This window comes from Trichosurus vulpecula, chromosome 5 (genome assembly GCF_011100635.1).
Source record: "Trichosurus vulpecula isolate mTriVul1 chromosome 5, mTriVul1.pri, whole genome shotgun sequence".
Lineage (NCBI taxonomy): Eukaryota > Metazoa > Chordata > Mammalia > Diprotodontia > Phalangeridae > Trichosurus > Trichosurus vulpecula.
Genome location: NC_050577.1, coordinates 169,261,625 through 169,282,425, shown reverse-complemented (window position 1 = coordinate 169,282,425; position 20,801 = coordinate 169,261,625). Strand labels below are relative to the sequence as shown.

Below are 20,801 nucleotides of genomic sequence, written 5' to 3'. Positions count from 1 at the left end.
TGAGGTCTACTTGCAATTGGCTGTTATCCAGAGAGGCTTTAAAGGTGACTTCCCAAGGTTAGTATTATACCCATTTTTAATGACAAAGATCTGATGGCCTCATTGTCAAATAGTCACTCAAACAACTGAGCCTGTCTACAGGGTGTTCCTAAAGTCTGGACACATAGGCAAAAATGCATATTTTCAAGAAATAAAATGAATGAAATTTTCAACCACATTTTATTTAATTGGAATATTAACAGACCTTAGCCCCCTTGACTTCTTTTTCTGGGGTATACTAAAGGAGAAGGTGTACTCAATGAAAATCATGGATGCAACACACTTGATTGAACACATAAGGAGTGAATGTGCTAAAATTGGCAGCAACGTAGAGTTATTGCATCAAGATCACATGAATCTAGCAAAGCGCATCAACCTTTGCATCACAAAGGATGGAAATCATATTGAAGGTGTTATTTGTTAATATTCCAATTAAATAAAATGTTGAAAATTTCATTCATTTCATTCCTTGAAAACATGCATTTTTGCCTATGTGTCCAGACTTTAGGAACACCCTATATATTAGGTAGCGGGGGAAGGGGGTGCTCAGGAGTGAAGAGGGAAGGTACTCCAGTGACATAGCCCTCTAATCTCTATTTGGGAGAGGTCACTACATGGAGATTTTAATCATGCTCTTTACCTCTGAAGACCATAGAAACACAAGGAGACTAATTTAAAAAAAAATGCCTGCTACATCTCTTGTACTCTCTAGTTATCCAGACAGGACTTCCTCACAGTCCCAGGGAGAAAGTGTAGATCCAGAATGATGTCACAGTTCTATCTGTCCTCTGAATAGCTATTTGGGGAACTGAACAGCTGGGATCAATCATAGGTTCATAGGTTGAGTCTTGAAAGGGACCTCCAAGGCCATCTAGTCAACCGTCTCAGCTTACAAATGAGGAAACCAAAGCCCAGAGTGGTTAAATGCTATCTCTCGCTGCTCAGGGGTCCCATAGTGACAACCTCTATAGCAACAAGTCTTACCAGGTACACACGTGCCTGCATACAAACACAAACTTTGTACGAAAGGGCAAGAAATTGTGTTTGCCAAATGAGAAGCCAGTAATATGGATTTCATAATCTTTTCACTTCCTGGTCAAAATGTGCATAGGCTGGTTGATCCCTTTCAACTTTTTTATAAAGCAGCTATAACCTTGTTAGAAGTAACAGGTTGTCCTCTGGTAGAAGTGAGCAAGCAGGAGCAGGCCTCATTTCCCGCCTACTTTAATCTCTTCTAACTGTAGCTTCTTTGTTTTAGAAGCAGAAGTAACCTTCTACTGAGGACCATGCTGTGGGTGATTATAGAGTAGCGTTTATATGCCACCCTTCTGAAATGCCCCCTTGGCATTTTCTGAAATGGTTCAAGGGAAGAAATACAGGATGCAGAGCCCAGCTGAGGCAGAAAGGGAGATTTTAGGTGGGCAGAATGCAATTACCCCAAGCAGAATCCTGCCAGGCTGCCAACACAGAAATTGGAAAATATGTGTGTTGGTGGTGTTTAATTTGTTTCTGCCTATTGTGTCTAGGGTCTCTCTATTGTACATCTGTTGAACATTCCGTTTTTGAATACTTTATTAAGATTGGCTCTGTTGCCTGTTTCCATTTCTAAAGAAAGAGCTCATTTGTGGAAATTAGGGAAGATTTCTAGAGGGATCTGGAAGGTAAGAAATTCCAAGAGCAGTGGAAGAGAGCAACCGTAGTAAGAATACCTGTTCATCCCAACCAAAACTCAAGGTTCGGTGGCCACTTCTAAAGGCATTGGCCAAGGGCTTCCAGAATATTGGACTTTTCTCATTTTAATGAGTCAGCATGAGGTAGTAGAGAGAGAGAATGGGCCTTTAACACATACAGACTGTGTAACCCTAAGTAAGCCTTTACCTCTCAGTGCTTTGGGCAACTCTCTAAGCCTGTAAGTCACAGAGAAGGTATGGCTGTAACAATAATAATAATAGCTACATTTGATATTCTAGTGTTATATAAAATAGATAACATTTATATACTATATACAATATAAAATATTAAAATGTAATAAAATATAAAATAGCTAACATTTTATATAGTATATGCAATATAAAGTATTAAAATAGAGTAAAACAAAATAGCTAACATTTTATATAGTATACATAATATAAAATATTAAAATGTAATAAAAATACAAAATAGCTAACATTTTATATAGTATACATAATATAAAATATTAAAATGTAATAAAAATACAAAATAGCTAACATTTTATATAGTATATGCAATATAAAATATTAAAATATAATGAAGCATAAAATAACTAACATTTATATGGTATACATAATATAAAATATTAAAATGTAATAGTAAAAATATAAAATAGCTAACATTTTATATAGTACCTACTCTGTGCCAGGCACTATGCTAAGTGCTTTACAGTTATTTCATATGATCCTCACAGCAACTCTGGGAGGTAGGTCCTGTTATTATCCCCAATTTATGGATGAGGAAACTGAGGTAAACAGAGTTAAGTGACTTGCCCAGAGTCACACAGCTAGTAAGTATCTTAGGCCAGATTTAAATTCTGGTCTTCCTGACTCCAGGCCCAGCACTCTATATACTGCACCACCATCAGCTGCTCTGATGGGCAGAGTTTCCTCACCTGGAACCTCACCTGGTTCCCTATACCAGTGAAATCATAAATACGGGCTCTGTCTCTATACTTCCATCTATCAGGGATCTATAATTTCACTCTGTCCAGATTCATAGGACCTGCCAGAGCTAGTGTTCCATCAGCACAGTCTTCAAGAAACCAGGGTCCCTGCTTGGATTTTCCATTTCTCTGTGTTTTAGCCCTCGGTAAAGCCAGGGGGCCAGTCCTGTATTCAGGAGTGCTTGGGTTCAAGTCATGCCTTGATGATATCAGAGCTGTACCACCACAGGCAAGTGGCACTTAGCCTTTCAGTGCCCCAGGCAACTTTCCAAGACTATCAGTCACACACAAATTGCTGGTCCTGTAGCCATGGAGAGAGTGTTTCCATGCTTATAGACAGTCATGCAATGAAATAATGAAATCCCAAGGGCTGGATCAAATAAGTATAAAAAAAGAGAGTACTGATTTCAGATTCAGAGGCTCTGGGTTCAAATCCCACCCACAGTCCGACATATAGCCATAAAACGCAAGACTGTCCACCAAAAAGCATCATATAGCTTTGATGCATCAGCTCCATCACAACCAGTTCTATAGGTCTGAAGGGGCGAAATCTTCCTTGAGGCACGTGGCTGGCTAACCTTGATAGAGTTCTTAGGGGTTCTGAACCTAGGCTCCATGGACTTGTTCTGTTTTTTGTTTTTTGTTTTTTGTTTTTTTATCATAAAGCTTATTTGGGGGGGCAGCTAGGTGGCGCAGTGAGTAGAGCACCGGCCCTGGAGTCAGGAGGACCTGAGTTCAAATGCGGCCTCAGACACTTGACATACTTACTAGCTGTGTGACCTTGGACAAGTCACTTAACCCCCATTGCCCTGCCTTCCTGATTCAGAAAAAAAAGGGGGGGGGACTTATTTTTACTAAAAACCCAAACTTATTTAAAAAATAATACAACTCAGTCCACAGTCAATAAGCATTTATTAAGTGCCTATTATGTGCCAGGCACTATATTTCATTATAATTGATTTCCTTTGTAATCCTGCATATTTCATTTTTATGCATTTAGAAGCAATGCTCTGAGGAGTCCAAAGGCATTACCAGACTGTCCAAGGGGTCTATGACCCCGAAAAAGGTTCATAATCTGTGGCCTGGATCCCCCCCTGCCCCTTACAAAAGGTTGGAGATAAGGCCAGTGGAAAGGAAGCTGACAAGCTTTAGAGATTTCTCTTACCAATTCCCATCTATCACTTTTGTGGGCTGCCTAATCCTAAAGTGGGAGTGCTTTGCTCTCTGACTACCACCTAGGATCCTTTTAATGCTATTTGAATGAGGAAGAAGGGTATGATTTAGCATTGATTAACAATTATTTCATCATTAACAATAGAAGGAATTTTAGATAAAGATAAAGAAGGAAAGGCCTTCGGAGTCAAAAATGAGGGATTCTTTTCTTTATTTATGCCTGAGGGCTGCCTGGGGTATTATATAAGCTCCAGGGACATCATAGGATCATAGATGAAGAGCTGGAAAGGAACTTAAAAGGCCAGAGTCCAGTCCCCTCATTTTACAGATAAGGAAACTGAGGCACAGAGTTGTTGATTTGTCCAAGGTCACACAGCTAGAAAGTATCTGAGACAGAATTTGAAACCAGGTCTCCATCTTTGAAGTTCAGTGCCTTGTCCCCTACACTATGCACTCTTCTGTCATCCACTTACATTCACCAGCCACGGGCCCAACTGGGACACTTTTTTCCCATCTTTTCTCATTCACGCCAGCCCGTCTCACTCTTTTCCCACTATTCTCCTGGGGTTGGACACAGAGTGACCTGCTTACAAAGTGAGATAAGAAAAATTTCAGTACAGACTGAAAAAGTAATGAATTCTGTGAGAGGAAACGGGATGCTACAAAAATGCAAGTCACGGAGGCAAAGTCATTAAAGCCCATTTTGTGTGTTTCTGTGTCTCCAGCAATTACAGTAAATGCAGGCAGAATGGCAACATGATGAGAGATTTCTAGCCATGTTAGAGGTCAGTCCTCGGGCTTTCCAGGAACAAGGTGACATTACCGACTATTAGACAAGCTATTCTTCTGCGGGGCTGATTTTCCTTGCATTTTCTGCTAGTGCCAGGAGGAGACCAAGAAGAAGCCAGTTCATGAAGCCTGTCAGTATTTGGTCAGGTCTCATCCCGGGGACAATCAGAAGCAATCAATAGGAAATCTCTACTCACCAGCAACAAGTCACATTTCTCCCATCATTAGTGTAAATGGCAGTAGAGCCAGGGAGCTTTTTCTGACACAAGTGAGTTATTCCAGAGTCCCAGATGAGTGTTAAAATAAACTGACCCCACTGCGCAGGCTCTGGGAGTGCTCCAGAGCTAGCCAAATGAACATGGGTAGGCACATGCCTCTAGGCCAGATCATTGGTAATGGGTGGGGAAGCCCCACCTCCAAATGAGCCAGGAGGTCCAAAATGCAAAGGCTGAACAACTGAAGTCTAAATGAGGTTTCTAGCCATCCCAAGGAAGAAAATTTGGGACATACAGAAATAGATATTGCTGGATGCTCTGACTTCTACCTTGAGAGTGCTGAGCAGACTCTGATGCTATGTAAGAACCTTTCATCACCTTCTTTCTTCCTCCTTTCCCTCCAAACACCATTTCTAGAAGACCATGATTCCAGTCAAATAGTCATCAAAGATGGTAAGTACAGGGAGAAGGAGGGAGCAGGTAGTCTACAATAGAAGTGCTGCCCAAGGGTCACGACACCCTTGAGTGTAGGCTGAACCAGGTTAAAATGTAATTGGGAAATGTTTAACAATGTTTTAACAGAATAAATAAAAAACATAGATAACATTATATTTTAAGCCAAGCAGAAATCCTTTTGTAGGGATTAGGAGCCCCTGTTTCTATTTGAGTTTGACAGCATGGGGGTCTACAGTGTCTGAGTGTACCAAAGGGATCCATTGATTAGAATGCTTAGGTATAATGCAAGCCTTTGAAATAGTCATGCACCCAGGAAAGGTAATAGATAGACAGACAGACAGGTAGATAATAGGCATTCAGAGCTAGTGAGAGTTTATTGTTTACTATGTGCCAGGCACTGTGCTCACATAAGAGGATTACTCTTTTAATTACTAACATGGAGGGGACAAGCTGATTTTTCTTTCCTTTTTTAGTTGCTATCTTCTTTTAGATTTGGGTACAGGCATCTTCCCCATAAGTTTGCCCTGTCTGATTACATTATTGATGCATGATAAAACATTCTTTAAAGTTATAAAATCATGCTTTAACATCATTTGGCCATTAACCTGTAGGTGTGACATTGTTCTTATGAAATGACCGCCTCCTCCCTCACCCCATAATGTCATGTTTTCATGATACCACTTCATAAAGTTGGGGATATGCCTGTAATCATCTCTAGGGTTGCTTCCATGGAAATCTATCGGACAAGCATTTGAGGGTTTGTTAAATCTGTGAGTTATTGGTAATTAAGTTCCTCGCTGTTTAACCTTTCTGTTATATACTTTGTAAAATCAGGAGTCATCATTTCCAGGTAGAATTTCCATTAGTTTGGGACCCCCTTTGTCAAATCTGCTCTTCTTCAGCACTCCAGAGAGGGTCACAGAAAGCTCTGCTGCTAGTATAGACTCAGTTATATAAAGAGTGGGTTATCCAAACTGCCTGGGCCAGAGAATATTTTGGGTGATTGAAAGTTTTACTGATAAGAAACAAGCAACTTATATAGGATACATAACCAGAAGTAAAGGATATACTATGAGTGACTTTATATTACAACATATGCTTAAATACCTACGACACAGTCTCAGAAGAAAATCATTTACCTCTCCAGATAGCCATAGCAATCTCCTTTCCTATTAGAACACTACCAACTGGGAGGTAGCAGGAAAGCCTTCAAGAAGGAGGTGTCACGTACACTGAGCCTTGAAGGACAAGGATTCTGAGAGGCAGAGGTTAGAAAAAAAGGATCACAGTCACAATGGCTCCCCTGTGTCAACGCATAGCAGTATTAGATAGAATGTAAAGTTCGACAAATAGCTGGTAGCCCAGTTCGAGTGTGATACAGGGCATGTGAAGGGAAGTAGTATGAAATAAGGCTGGTAAGCTAGGTAGAAGGAAACTGTTGAAGTCTATATTCCAAACTGGGGAGTTTATTTTATCCAAGAGACAATGGAGAACTCCTGGAAGGTTTTGAACAGAAGAGTGTCATAGGAGTATATATTAAGAGCATGAGTGGACCTTAGAGACCATCGAGTCAATCTACTTCATTTTACAGACCAACCCCTTCATTTTGAAGTTGAGGACACAGAGAGGTTAAGACACTTGTCCAGGGTGACACCTAGTAAATGTCTGAGGAAACATTGGAATTCAGGTCTTCCTGACTCCCAAGCTCATCACTCATGTGGACTTCCTTCAGCAGCCCAGGGACGTGAATGGGGAAGTCAGATGGTAGGGTGATCCCAGATTGTGTATTGTCATAGAACTCTCTTTCAGATCTAAGTGAGGTCTCTTGTGAGAGATATATAGTTCAAGGAGAGAATATTCAAGACTTTATTCTCCATCCCCATTATGCGCCAAGGTTCTATCTTGCACTTGTAAGGTGGCACAATGCATAGAGCGCTGAGCTTGGAATCAGGAAGACTCAGACACTTACTAGATTTGTGACCCTGGGCAGGTCACTTAACCCTGTTGACCTCTGTTTTATCATCTGTAAAATGAGCTGGAGAAGGAAATGGCAAACCACTCCACTATCTTTGCCAAGAAAACCCCAGATGGGGTCATGGAGAGTCAGACATGACTGAAATGACTAAATATCAACAACATTTTGCAATAACTGCACTGATATGTCAGGAATAAAGGAGCAGTTATGGAAAAACATAAGCAATTGCTTTTTAATTCCTTCTTACAGAATTTTTTTAGGAGAAAAAACTTAGATAAGGATGCTTAATTGGTCAAAGCAATGCAGCAAGCACTCATTAAGCACCTACTGTTTACAAGGCATTGTGCTAAAGATACATAGGCCCCCCACTCTTGAGGAGCTAGGAAGGAATTTCATGGGGGGGGGCGGGAATAATGTACACAGATAACTTGTATAAGAGAGGGGCATAAGTGCAAAGGAGAAGTCTAGAATATGTACTATAAGAAAGCTTCACAGGGGAGGTGATAATTAAGTTGAGCTTCAGAAAGACTTCGAAGATGGAGATGCCAGAAAACAGGGTGGGGGAAGAGAATCCATTCCAGGAGGGACCGAATGATAGGAGCAAAGCCAAGAAGATGAGCAAGACAAGGTAGAGAAAGGAAAATATTCCATTTTGACAGAAGAATAAAATAGGTGAAGCAAAGTAATGGGTTCTGATGCTTGAAAGGTATATTAGAGCCAGATTGTGAGAAGTCTTGAATGCCAAGAGCTGGAATATATATTTTATATAGTAGGCGATGGGAAACCCCTGAAGGTTTTTGAGTGGAGGAGTGATGGGATCTGAGCAGCACATTAGGAAGACCATGCAGGCAGTGTTACGAAGGATGAATTGGAAGAGAGTTAGGCTAAAGTCAGGGAGACCAATTTTGAAGCTGTTCCGATAATTTAGGCAGGAAGAGATGAAGTCCTAAGTAGGATGATTATTTGGGGATTGGAAAGGAGGCGATTATTATGAGAGATCACTTCAAAATAGAGTGAGTAGGACTGAATGCAGTAGTAAGAGGAAGGATACCGACCAGGCAGAGAAAAAGAGGAAGTTATAAGCCAGGTGATGGTACCATCAATAGTAATAGAGAAGATAGGGAAAGGGACATATTTTTGAGGAAAGTTGATGAGCACACTTCGGGACATGTTGAATATGAGGTCCCAGTGGGCAGGTAATTGGAAATAGGAAACTGGAGCCCTCAGAACAGCTTAGGAGTAAGAGAATATTCACCTCCCTACCTGCCGATTGATGCATGATTCATCCCTCCCCATGTTCACTGTTAATGTTCTTTTCTTACTGACAAGCAATGATCATTTTCAATGGTATTTACAGCTATGGTATAGTAGATAGAGAGCCGGCCTTGGAGCCAGGAAGACCTTTGACACATACTCGGGCTGGGCAACCCTTCCATATCAATGAAATCACAGTCCCAGTCTTTATCCCCTCACAGCACTGTTGTGTTAAAGTATTCTAATCATCAGGACTAAATACCTAAATTGCCATATTTAGGCCTGTAGATACTTTCTGCTTGTGAAATGTAAAGCCAGGCTTTATATGTTTGCATATTGTGATTTAAAGACTCATCAACTTGATCCGCTGTAATGATGACAGATGATTTTTCCTTTCTGGCTAGTTTTCATTAATCTTGTACTTTCTCCCCTGCTCACCCTTCCCATTTCCTCCTCTCTGTCTCTTTTTCTCTTTCTCTTTTCCCTTCCAGTGGCTGCTTCAACTCCCAATTCCACTGCTGGTGCAGCCATGAATTCCTTGACCTCTCTGGGGACTCTGCAAGGACTAGCTGGAGCCACCGTTGGACTGAATAATATTAATGCACTAGCAGGTACCATAAACAGTGAGTATTTACTGCTCTGGTGGACAGCCTTCCCCAATATTGACCATGGGAAAATAATTAGTCATAAATGACCTACAAAAGGGTGAACTGTAACTGGGGATGGAAGAACACATGCTTCAAATGGTAGAAAAACTGAAAGTCAGTTTTTGTGGGGTTTCTGTTGGGTGTTTGTTTCGTTTTGTTTTAAAGGGAGAATGGTGGAGTGGAAAGAACTCAGCGTCAAGAATGTTGAGTTCAGATTCTTCCACTCACCAGACATAATGTAACCTGGGGCAAGTCACTTCATCAACTAAGTCCTCAGTTTCTTTATCTATAAAATGAAAGTCTTGAAAATCAGGTGTCCTTTTAAGGTCTTTCTGACCGTACAATTCTATGTTTCTGTGATAATTGTGCAGGAAAAAAGAAAGACTTCTTTAGAAAGGGAAATGACCCTCCTTGCAGAGCACCTGCCACAAGAAATCTATCTAGTCATATGGATTAAGCAAATTCTTCTGCCAGTCAATCAGTAGCATTCATTCTCCACAGGTGCACCATTTTACTCTGGCTATTTATAGTCTATAGCCAGAGGTAATCAGGTCTGGCCTCCAAAAATACCCTCCTGGCTGCTCCTAAGGCAGTTCTCTTTGGGGTCCACCTGAGAGCCTCAGGGATTTTCACCCTGAGCAGACCACCCATCCTGTCATGGAAGAAATGGTGCATGGAGAAGTGCCAATTCTGGGCACCACCAGTCTTCAGGTCAGACTTTAGGGCCACGCTGTGGCGCTAGATGTCGGCTTTCACTGAACGCTGCTCCTCTGCCCCAAGCCTCAAAGAGTACACTTTTGCCTCAGGCTCATTCCCCTCTGGCAACACAAGGCCAGCAAGGAAACAGCAGGTATGTGGGAGCCAGATGAGCATCTCTTTCTTCAGCCCAGTGGCTAGCCAGAATTTTAAAGCTGTAGGCTACAGTAAACATATATTTTGAGTCTTGAATGAGGGTATCACTTGGACAGTTGACTGCATTTGTAGCTGTGTTACATTGAGGGAGCCTTTTTTAAGGTTAAAAAAAGATGCCCCCCCAATCACAATCCAGTGACTTTGTACTTCAGATTTAAGACAACGGGATTGTAAACTCGAGTTTTTTATAAGCATAAAGAAACCCACAATTCATCTGAATAAAAAGTCCTGACAGGAAAGCACATGTTATAAAAGTAAGAAATAAGGGAATTGCATAGTTTGGGGCGGGGTTTGTTCTTCCCAAAATATTAGTGGTCATTTGCCATATGGGAAAGCACAGAGTCACTAGAGTGGAGGTCAGCCACCAGTTTCACAAGGGGGACAAAATATTATCCACTTCCCCCCAAAAGGAAAAAAGTTGTACCCTGACCGTCCCAGATAAAAGCTTGATTGGCGAATATAGCATGTGAGGTGCTAAACTGTCACTTGGAAGTATCTGTGTGCCACACATAAATGTTTTATGACAAAAACTATGTGGCACGAGCTTCACGTTTCTCACCCCTCACAGCAGCCAAATCGGAGCAGCAGGGTCTTTGCTTCTGGAACAGAACAGCTCTTCTCTCTGTACTTAGGTTGAGAGAGCTCTGACCACCACTTGTCTGTTCATCTAGGTTTTTCTTTTCCCCTTTTTAGGGGCTTTGTTTTTATTTTTGTTGTTGATGGTGTTTTGTTTTGTTTGGGGGTTGGGGGAAGTGGTTGGAATTTTGGATTTGTTTTTCAATATTCACATACATACATTCTAATCCCATTCATGTTGCTTCTACTGCCCCTGGACCCAGTTCCCCCCAAAGAAGGAAAGGGGTTTGATCACCCAGCAGCCTTTTGGTCCCTAAGCTAACAGGCCAGCAGGAACGGATGTCCTCCTTAGCACCATGTGCTCACTTGCATTGCTGTGCATGATAGCTATCCTCTTGTCTGTGTTGTCCAATTTTCTTGCCAAGTCTTGTTGTTGTTGTTATGGTTGTTATGTTGTTGTTGTTATGATTTTTCCACCATCATCATGAGGGGTTTGGGTGGTGCATTATTGAATGTCCAAGGAACATTGGTGAGCTCTTGCATGGGGTCTCGGGTTAACACAGGTTGTGCTTCTGGCAAGGACACAAGCTTTTTAAATAGATATTGAAAAACTCTCTATATTTGCGCGACTCTAGGCACGTATTGTTTGAGGCTAACAGAAAGAACAGATCTGATTTCAGAATGACCCTACTCTCCTGTTGTGAACTAGCTTGTGCCTTTTTGTCATCGGACCAAGCTTTAGAGGATGTCATGAGTGAAAGCAGAAAATAGGCCTTGGGTTTGATGAATGTCCTGGGCCATCCTATAATCTTAGTGTCCATCTTGATCAGATATTTGCTATTGGCCCCAAGTTCAGTGAGAAGAAGGCATATGCTACCATGGTGTGGATTCCTCCTTAGCAGAAATTGTCAGTGTCCCCCAAATCATACAGGCATGATTATTTACAGAATTCTCCCCTAAGCAAGGCTGATCAATAAGCAATTACCTGAATAGTGTCAGCCTTTAGCAGACAGGTCACAGGCTTCATATTCTTGCTGTGCCTGACCCTAGCCCATCCAAGGAACATGACTGCCTTGATTACACCTCTGATACTATTCAGTTTTTTAGAATATAATCAGAGCTCTGTGTTATCTGTGAACATGGGTAATAGGGACAGCATAGATCAAAGGCGTCCACAGATAAAGCAAAAAACTCATTTTAGTTAATGTTTCATCTCCCTCTTCCCTAATTATATTTTTTTTTCCAAATTGACTCGTAGTAGTAATAGGCAGTTAAACAGACAGATCCGTTATTTTTTCTTTTCTTATCCATTTTCAACTTGTGAATGAAGGGGGCTGAAAAGCAATGTGATTTATAAAGGGCAAGTGGGAGGGGAGAGGAGGAAGACAAGAATAAGGGAACTAGGTAATCCATCAGCTGGGCCCTCGGCCTCTGATAAGGTAAAAGTTGGCAGTCTAGATCTTGGGTATTAAGGTGTGAATTAAATTAGATACAGAAAATCTTTTGCAGATGTGTTCACACAGAGGCATTTTATTCACCCTAGGCAAAGTTTGAAAATTGTGTCTCCTGTGTGTTACTAGACTTTGGAGTCTTGGAGCCTTCTGTTGCCAGCGAAACTTGACATCAGTTAATCAAGAAGCATTTTTTTTTCAATGCTTACCATACATTTGTGAGTTATTATGCTAGTTACTGGAGATACAAAGACATAAATGAATTTATGGCCAATTTAAAGGATAAATGAAATGAGTCTTACATGTCATGAAAAGCAGTGTCCTGGCATGAAGAAAGAGATATGTATTTCTACAAAGTAATAATTAAATAGTGGCTTTCATTGTCCATACCTTAGGGTCCACCCCTAGTTCCAACTCTACATGTAAATATTGCACATATCTGATACATTTTTAATATATATGTATATATATTTATACATATACATATATAAATAATTTGATTTTCTAAGTGTTTGTGTCTAAACACATACATCTACTTAGGAGAAAAATTCAACTCATTTGTTTACATAGCACTTTTCTGCCAGGCAGTTCAGTGTTCTATGACTAAAACTTGACCACATATCTATAAAAAGACCCAGTATATATTAGGGATTTTTTGGACAGGTTTTATAAAAAATAAGAAAGAGATTCAAACAAGTTTATATTATTGGTTCATGTATTGTGCTGCCTTGTCACTTTTGTGAAACAACTCTAAATGTACATGTAGAAGCTATAAAAGATGCCACAAGTAATATATGCACACATGCATATGTCTACTTTTATATGACCACATGTAAATGTAACATTTTTGTTTGTGGTCTTTAATACTGTCATGGATCTGTGGTCGCACTGATATGAATATTCCCTCCATTGGTGCTCATTCCAGCCCACCCATGCCTTCACTTCCTGGTGACTCTTATCCATGTTCTTCCATAGATCCTGGATCCACTCAGTAGACTAGAAGCCTTTGGCCTTCCTCTAGGTCTTTAATGTTTTACAGGTATCAGTAGAACCCTTGGGCTCTTTGTTCAATGCTTTCACCAGGTTTGAGCCACCCACACTTTTGATTCTTTGGAGATGGTGGGATTCAAAAACTTGCAATCCTATTGCCTCTCTGTGGGAGCTTTTTCATTTAAATGATAGGTCTTTGTAATGGGGACAGGTTAGGGTCCTTAATAGTCCTATAAAATTTCCTAGATGGCAACCAAGTCAACTTTCACTATTGAGTTCTGAGCCTAGATCACTATCCATTTGCAGTGACTATCCCACATATGTGTAGTAGCTTACTAACTGTTCTCCTAATTTCATGATATTTTAGGCAACAGGCATTTTTTTTTCTTGCCTGCATTGTTAAACTGATCTCTTAAGTAATTATGAATCTCATTGAGAGGTCCTTGTGATGTTCTGGGGCTTAATGAAAGTATTACAATAACATCCACAAACAAAATCATCTGGATTTCCTCACCATCTTTAAGGAACTCCTCTCCCATTTAGACGCTGTGCAGAGGTATGCATACAGTGTGTTTGCCAAGTGTGTTCCAGCACATTCTAGTGTATTTTAAAAGTTTTTATTTTGTGTCCCAGTTTTTAAAGTTTAACTGTTGCATTTTTTAAAATTAAGTTTTTTTAGTTTGAAAAATAAAAATAATACCATCATAAATGGTATAATGGATTAAGCACTCAATAACTATTTTCCTTTTTAAAAAATTTAAATAAAATTCTCTTGGCATTCACCCTAACAAATACATTATGCCTACAGCAGGACATCCTCCATGACAGCAGGAAACACCTTTGTCAATTATACATCTCCCTGTTTTATGCCTCACTTAACATTACTAATAAAGTTGTTGAATGGAGTTATCTCTGTGGGGGCATTTATCAAGGAATAGCGTATGAGCTAAGAACATCCATGAGAGATTCCTTTTTAGAAGAATAGCCTTTAAAGCAGAATCCCTTTTTTTTTCATCAAAAAATAAGTAATAGATAGCTATTTTATAGTCTTTGTACTTTTGTCTGTTGTATGACAATTAAGATGTTCACCGTTTTTTTAAAAATCAAGGAAACCCTCAATACACATGTAGGTGATTATTTTATAAAAGAACAAAATAACCGTATAGTTCTGTAGTTATTGCTGTTAGCTTAACCACCTTTTTTGGTAGTAACATAATCCTTTTTTTCCCATTCTTCTCTTCCCTGAGACATCTTATGAAATGATCTCCCAATGCTTTTCTAAATGCTTTCTAATGCAGATATCCATGGTATGAACTTCATCTTCTCCCATTACTCTTGGAGACTTCATCCTCTTAACTACTATCTTAATTTTCTCATTAGGAACTGTATTTTGGAGTCCAAATTTGATGGGTCCTTTGTCACTGATGAGGAAAAGAAATGTGATAAACTCTATCCATTTTCCATCTATTTGTTTTCTTCCAGTCAAGTTCATCTTTGAATGCTTTGGGAGTGGGTCTTAGGCCAGATTTTCTTCCTACTTGTTTTCACATCATCTACTTTGTTTGTTTTATAAGGCAATACTGTTGCTTATAATCTTCTGCAACTCTTCTCTGTAGTGTTTAACAAACAAATTTTACAAATATATTCTAAACTGATGCTTTAGCTTGTCATCTCTCTGCCTGACAAAGAGAGAAAATAGTCGCTGACTAAAGTAGTTTCTGGGCTCTTTTGACTTCCTCATTGTGGCAGCTGCTTTCCATCAATTTTAATTCCTTTATATGCAGTATCACACGCACACACAAACACACACCCCAAACAATAGTTACACCAAATCAGCTAGAACAACTTGTAGCATGGCAATACATGCTACAACACAAAAGAAAAACTAATCCAATTAAGTAGAATATTAATCAATAAAAACCCATTAGCACAGGCCTGATTTTTCTCTTTGGTTTACAATGACCCTCGCAAATAGTTGAAGCAGAACTAATGATTCCATGACTCCAATTTTTGGTGCTGGCTCCATGGTGGCCACAAAGTCATATTCAGGAGTAAATGTATGTTTTCACAGATGAACCCTTATACATGGTAAAAAAAAATAATGATGATAATGTATAGATATAGATATAGATTTGATTCAGTGACTCCACAGCTCTAGGATCTAAGTCACTTGAGAGCCTCTGAGGAGCAATGTCCCAGTGCTTAAATTTAAGCACTATCCTTATAACTACTGTCATTATGGACCATCTGTTCTCTTTACAAGGAAAGACCTTGAGGAATTTGCATACCTATCTTTTACTTATAGCTACTAACAACTACAAAGGTCAAGCTTACTGAGGAAGAAATAATCAAATCAGAACAGCTGGATTAACATAGCTAGAGGCTTATTTTAATGGAAATATTTTAAAGATAATAAGTACAAATTGCTTTAGCATATTATGTATATAAGAAATTACATATATGGATATTGTTTTGCCATGTATAAGGGCACACCAATCTATGAAAACACAGCTTGCTTCTGAATATGCTTTTGTGGCCATCATGGAAATGGCACCCAAAAATCAGAGTTGTTACTTTTTTATCAAGTACATTCAAAGGCCGTTTATACATACATATGTATATTTATATATAAATATATATTATAGCATGGCATAATGGATAGAAAGCTGGCCTTGGAACCAGGAGGCCTATATTTAAGGCCTGTCTCTAACATACTGGCTGTGGGACTGTGAGCAAGTCACTTCACCAATTTAGGGCTCAAAATGATTCCCCAAGACTATAATATACAGAGAAGATGCCACCCTGCATTTGACAGAGGGACTTTCCTCTTCTAAGAGTTTCCCATATCAATGAAGTCACGGATCTAATCCCTATCTCAAATATATACACATCCATATGAATACACATATACATGTTTTTTGCTGTTCATTCATTTCAGTTGTGAGCAACTCTTTGTGACCCCATTTGGAATTTTCTTGGCAGAGATACTGCAGTGGTTTGCCATGCCCTTCTCCAGCCCATTTTACAGATGAGGAAACTGAGGCAAACAGGGTTAAGTGACTTGCCCCAGGGTCCCACAGCTAGTAAGTATCTGAGGCCAGATTTGAATCCAGGAAGATGAGTCTTCCTGACTTCAGGCTCAGCATTCTATCCACTGTACCACCTCATTGCCCATACATATACACACACACATACAAACAGTACATATATAGGATATCTGTGTATATATACATATATTTGTAAGTATATGTATAAATATATATCGATAATTTAGTAATCAGCTTTAATAAGATGATTATGTAATAAAACAACAGTACCCTGTAGTCTGACTTACTCCCATACCTGGTAATCAAATTTTCCCATGGATATATTCAAGGGGATGTGCCAGATGGGTACATTGGCACTTTATGAACTATGAAATGATCTAAAAATGGAAATTATACTATTTTTCCCTTTAGCTAAGTCTATATCTAAAATCTAGCAATTAGTGATCTGCCTTTAGGGGAAAACATTATTATTTTGGGCCTCTATAATCTTACTGATCAATTAGAAACAAGTCATCCCTAAGAAAAATTGCGAAGTAAGTAATGTTTTTCTTTCACACCTTCTGATCTTCCTTTCTGTTGCCATTCTTCCCTGAATCCTGGGAACTCAGTGTCCTCACGCTCCTTCTGGCTGCCTAAAGGTAATACCTCGATTATGCCTGCTTTCTTGGCCAATGCATCCTTTTTCCCCACCCTCAACCCCACTAAAACTCCCTCAGGGCAACTGATCTTAGCTATGTTTTAGGTGGAAAACATCTACTGACTCTAATTTATACTAAGGTAAAAATGATTGGTACCCACTTAATTTATTAACCCTGACAATTCTTAAAGAGTTTCTTAACCGAAGAAATTGTTCTCAATTGATGGAATTAGTAAAAGAATCTTGTTTCAACAGAAAGATTTGGGGGGCTTCTTGATACCTCTCCAGATTATAATAGGTAGGACATCATCTACTTCACCTCTAGATACATGAGAACAAAAGGCCCATCCAATCACAAATACCCCCAGGTTATTTCTCCCTTTGGAAAGTTAGGTTCCTTATGTGTCCTTTGGCTTGCTGTATTCTTCTTTATCCCCCTCCTACCAGGCATAGATCTTTCACCTATCTTTCTGCCAGGATCAAATTTCCATTGAGTGAGAATAAGTTTCTCTCTTCTCCCCTACCCCCACCCCCACAATTCTTCACAAAACCGTAACAGAGTTCAGCTGAGAGAACACTGTCCCAAAGCTGATTTAAAGCCAGAGGCACAGGTTTGGTACAAAGGGAATGACCAGGAAGGGGCATGGTTAACCTGTCAGGGTTGAGGGATAAGGCCTTTTGTCCTGCTGACTTTGTGTCTACTTAATACCCTTGCTTTCACTACTTGTTGACCTGATACCATCTTGGGAGACACAAAGTCTCAAATGTGGTGCCAGAGGGAACGGCCATATTCATCAACACCTAACTAAAGTCTGAACAAAGGCTTCCTTCCTCCACCCAGTTAGGTGGAGTAGATGACTCCTGGTCATACCTTCCTCACCAGGACTGTAACTCTGTCTTCAAAACACCTTTCAGGCAGTATTCTCACAGATGAACTCTGCTACGCTTTGGGGACGGGGGTAAGTGGGAAGAAGATGGAGATGGAGGAAAAATGGTTATTTCTACTCTTCAGTAATTGTAGGACCACTGCAAATGGATTTGATCCCAGGGTACTTAAAAGATCTGATTGCTAACCCAGTTGACCTATCAGTGATGGTTGAAACAGGAGAGGAATCCCAGGATTAGAGAAGGAAGGTAAAAATGGAGTTTACAAACCATAGGCTAATAAGCTTGACTTCAATTCCTGGCAAAATTCTAGAACATGTTATTAAAGGAAATAGTGATCTCAAGGAGTCAACATGGCCTCTTCATTAACGATAAATCATGACAAACTAAGGTAATTTTTTTTTATTTTGACACGTTATTAAACTAGTAGGACACATGAATGCTATTTATCTATATTTTACTGAAGACTTTAACAAAGCCTTCTTGCTCTCCTTGTGGAGAAGTTGTGGAGTCACTGAATCAAATATATATCTATATATTATCATCATCATCATCATTATTTTTACCATGTATAAGGGTTCACTGTACTTGATACTGGTGCTAAATGACTAAAACCAACTTGGAAGCAAGTCTCTAATGAAGCTCCCACAGGGATCTGCAATTGGCCCTGTGCTGTTTAACATTTTAATCATTAATTTGGATAAAAGCATAGATAACATGCTTATTTAATTTGCAAATGGCACAAGCTAAGAGAGATGTTAGATGTTAGGATCCAAAAAGTTCTTGGCAGGCAACCATGTTGGGCCAAATGTAATAAGATGAAATTTAATAAAGATAATTGTAAAGTTATTCACTTAGGCTCAAGAAATCAATTTCATTACTATTAGATAGGGGAGGAATGACTAGACAGCAATTTATCTGAAAAAAAAAAAACCTGGTTGTTTAATGGACTGCAAATTCAATATGGGGTCACCACTGTAACATGGCACCCAAAAGAATTGATGAGATTAATAATTAATAAGCTGCATAAAGAAAGGCATAGTTTTCAGGAGTAAGGGGATGTTATGCCATAGTCTCATATGGTCAAACCCCATCTTAAGCTTTTAGGAAAGATGTTTAACCTGAGTAGAAAAGAATAGGGGCAAAGAAGAGGGATAGAACATGGAGGGTGATTAGGTGGCAGTTTCAGTTGACCCCAGAAGGCAGAAGTAGAATTAATGGCTGGAAGTTACAAAAGAGCAGATTTAGGTCTGCCATGAGGAAAAACTTCCTTACAAAGAGAGCTGTCCAAACATAAAATGGACTAGGAGACAGTAGATTGTTCTGCACTGGAGATGTTCTGGCAAATGCTTGATGACCTCTTGTCCAATGTATGGTAGAAAGGATTCTTGTTCAGGTAGGAATCTACGTGTATTTTGTGGTCTCTTCTGAATTTAGCAATCTGACTTTCTAGGATTTTTTCCAATCCTAAATCTGTGATTCTATGTTGGACCAGAATTTAAGGGACTAGGATATAGGATAGCCAACAATAGCGAACCAATTGCATTGGTTCGATGCAACTAATAACCTTGCTAATTCAGGATTCATGGTAATTTAGAAAGGGACTCAGTTGAAGTTTACTTTTGCTTGGCAAGTTTAGAGAGGCAAATAAGATTACATGGAAGAATGGTTAACCCAATCAAAAGAACAAATTCCTTCCAAGCACCTTAGGAATACCTATTTGCATAGCAACAATTAGTATTCTAATTACAAATGATTCCTCTCTTTATTAAAGCTGATTTGGCAGGACCTCTATTTGCCAACATTTTGTTATAGCCCAGTTCCATCATTATTAGATCTACTTGAAGGAAATAAAATTTAATTTCTTGTAAAATATTCTCTCATTCAGATGTCTCACTAATTCAGAGAGGCCTTCTTAGTCTGGATTGAAGTTTGACTTGCCAGCTAAGCACTTACACAGCAGTCCCTTGTCCTCAAACCTACCCACGAGAAGTATTTGATCTGAGATACTGTGAAATTCTTCTACCCTAATCCGCGAATCTGTGCTTATCTTATGCATTGTCCTATTACTGAAAGAGGGACAACAGTTGGCCAGATAGCAGGAGTATGTAATTAAATAAGAAACCTCTAGATCTTCTACTTGCCATGGATGGCCACCATGGGACATGAAAAAAAAGGTGCAGGCAATATTTTACTTTAGAGAAGGGGTGGGATATAACCATCAAATGTCTTTATTCCGAGTTGCCCACTGACCTTATTATTGTCCACTTCCCTGGGGTTTTTCCCCCCACAATAGACACTTTAGACAACTATAACACGTCTGGTTGAAAGACTTGGCCTCTTTTCCATTTTGTTTGTTATACTCTGTGTGCTCTTTCCAACAACTGATATCCTTCTATCTTGAAGAGAACTAAAGGCAGTGATGATATTCTTCCATTTCCTGAGCCATTTTTAAAGTCAGCACTGCTATAAAATATTCATTGTTTTGACTCAGTACTCAGTGAATGTTGAAGAGTACTAGATTTGAAGTCAGAAGACTTCAATTCCAATTAATTAAGCTTATAGTCAAGGTAGCTAAGGATTCAGGGGTTAGAGTTCTGAGTCTGGAGATAATAATACCTGAGTTCAAATCCAGCCTCAGACATTTACTATCTTTGTGACCCTCAGCAAGTCACATAACCTCAGTTTCCTGAACTGTAAAGTTGGGGTTATAGCAGTACTTACAGGGGTTGTTGTGAGGATCAAATGTGATAATGTTTGAAAAACACTTAGCACAGTGCTAGGCACATAGTAGGTACTCTGTAAATGTTAATTCCACACCCACTGTGCCCCACTTCAGGAAATGTTACTCATTGAGTGACTTGGAACAAGTCACTTAATACTTCTGGGTCTTAATGTTTTTACCTGTAAAATAAGACATTGGCCTAGGTGATTTCTGAGATCCCTTCCAGCTCTAAATTCCCAATCCTATGATACAGCAAACCCAAGAAGGCAAGAGAGGAGCACGGATGGAAGGGAAGGCCAGAGAGAACATACCAGCCAATACACAATCCATCACAATCAACAGCCCTGATTTGC

The 20,801-nt window shown here is 39.5% G+C and overlaps 1 protein-coding gene across 9 annotated transcripts in view; it reads left to right on the top strand.

Moving 5' to 3' along the window:
* The window catches only part of CELF2 (CUGBP Elav-like family member 2), a 392,630-nt gene that overhangs the window by 355,056 nt on the left and 16,773 nt on the right, over window positions 1-20,801 (top strand). For 4 of the 9 annotated variants that reach the window (XM_036759905.1, XM_036759906.1, XM_036759903.1 and 1 more), the window contains one exon: window positions 9,070-9,189. In XM_036759905.1, coding sequence (XP_036615800.1) covers window positions 9,070-9,189 — 120 coding nt within the window. Of the gene's footprint in view, window positions 1-9,069; window positions 9,202-16,809; window positions 16,840-20,801 lie in introns of all 9 variants that reach the window. The other 5 variants (XM_036759896.1, XM_036759904.1, XM_036759897.1 and 2 more) reach the window with 3 other exon arrangements.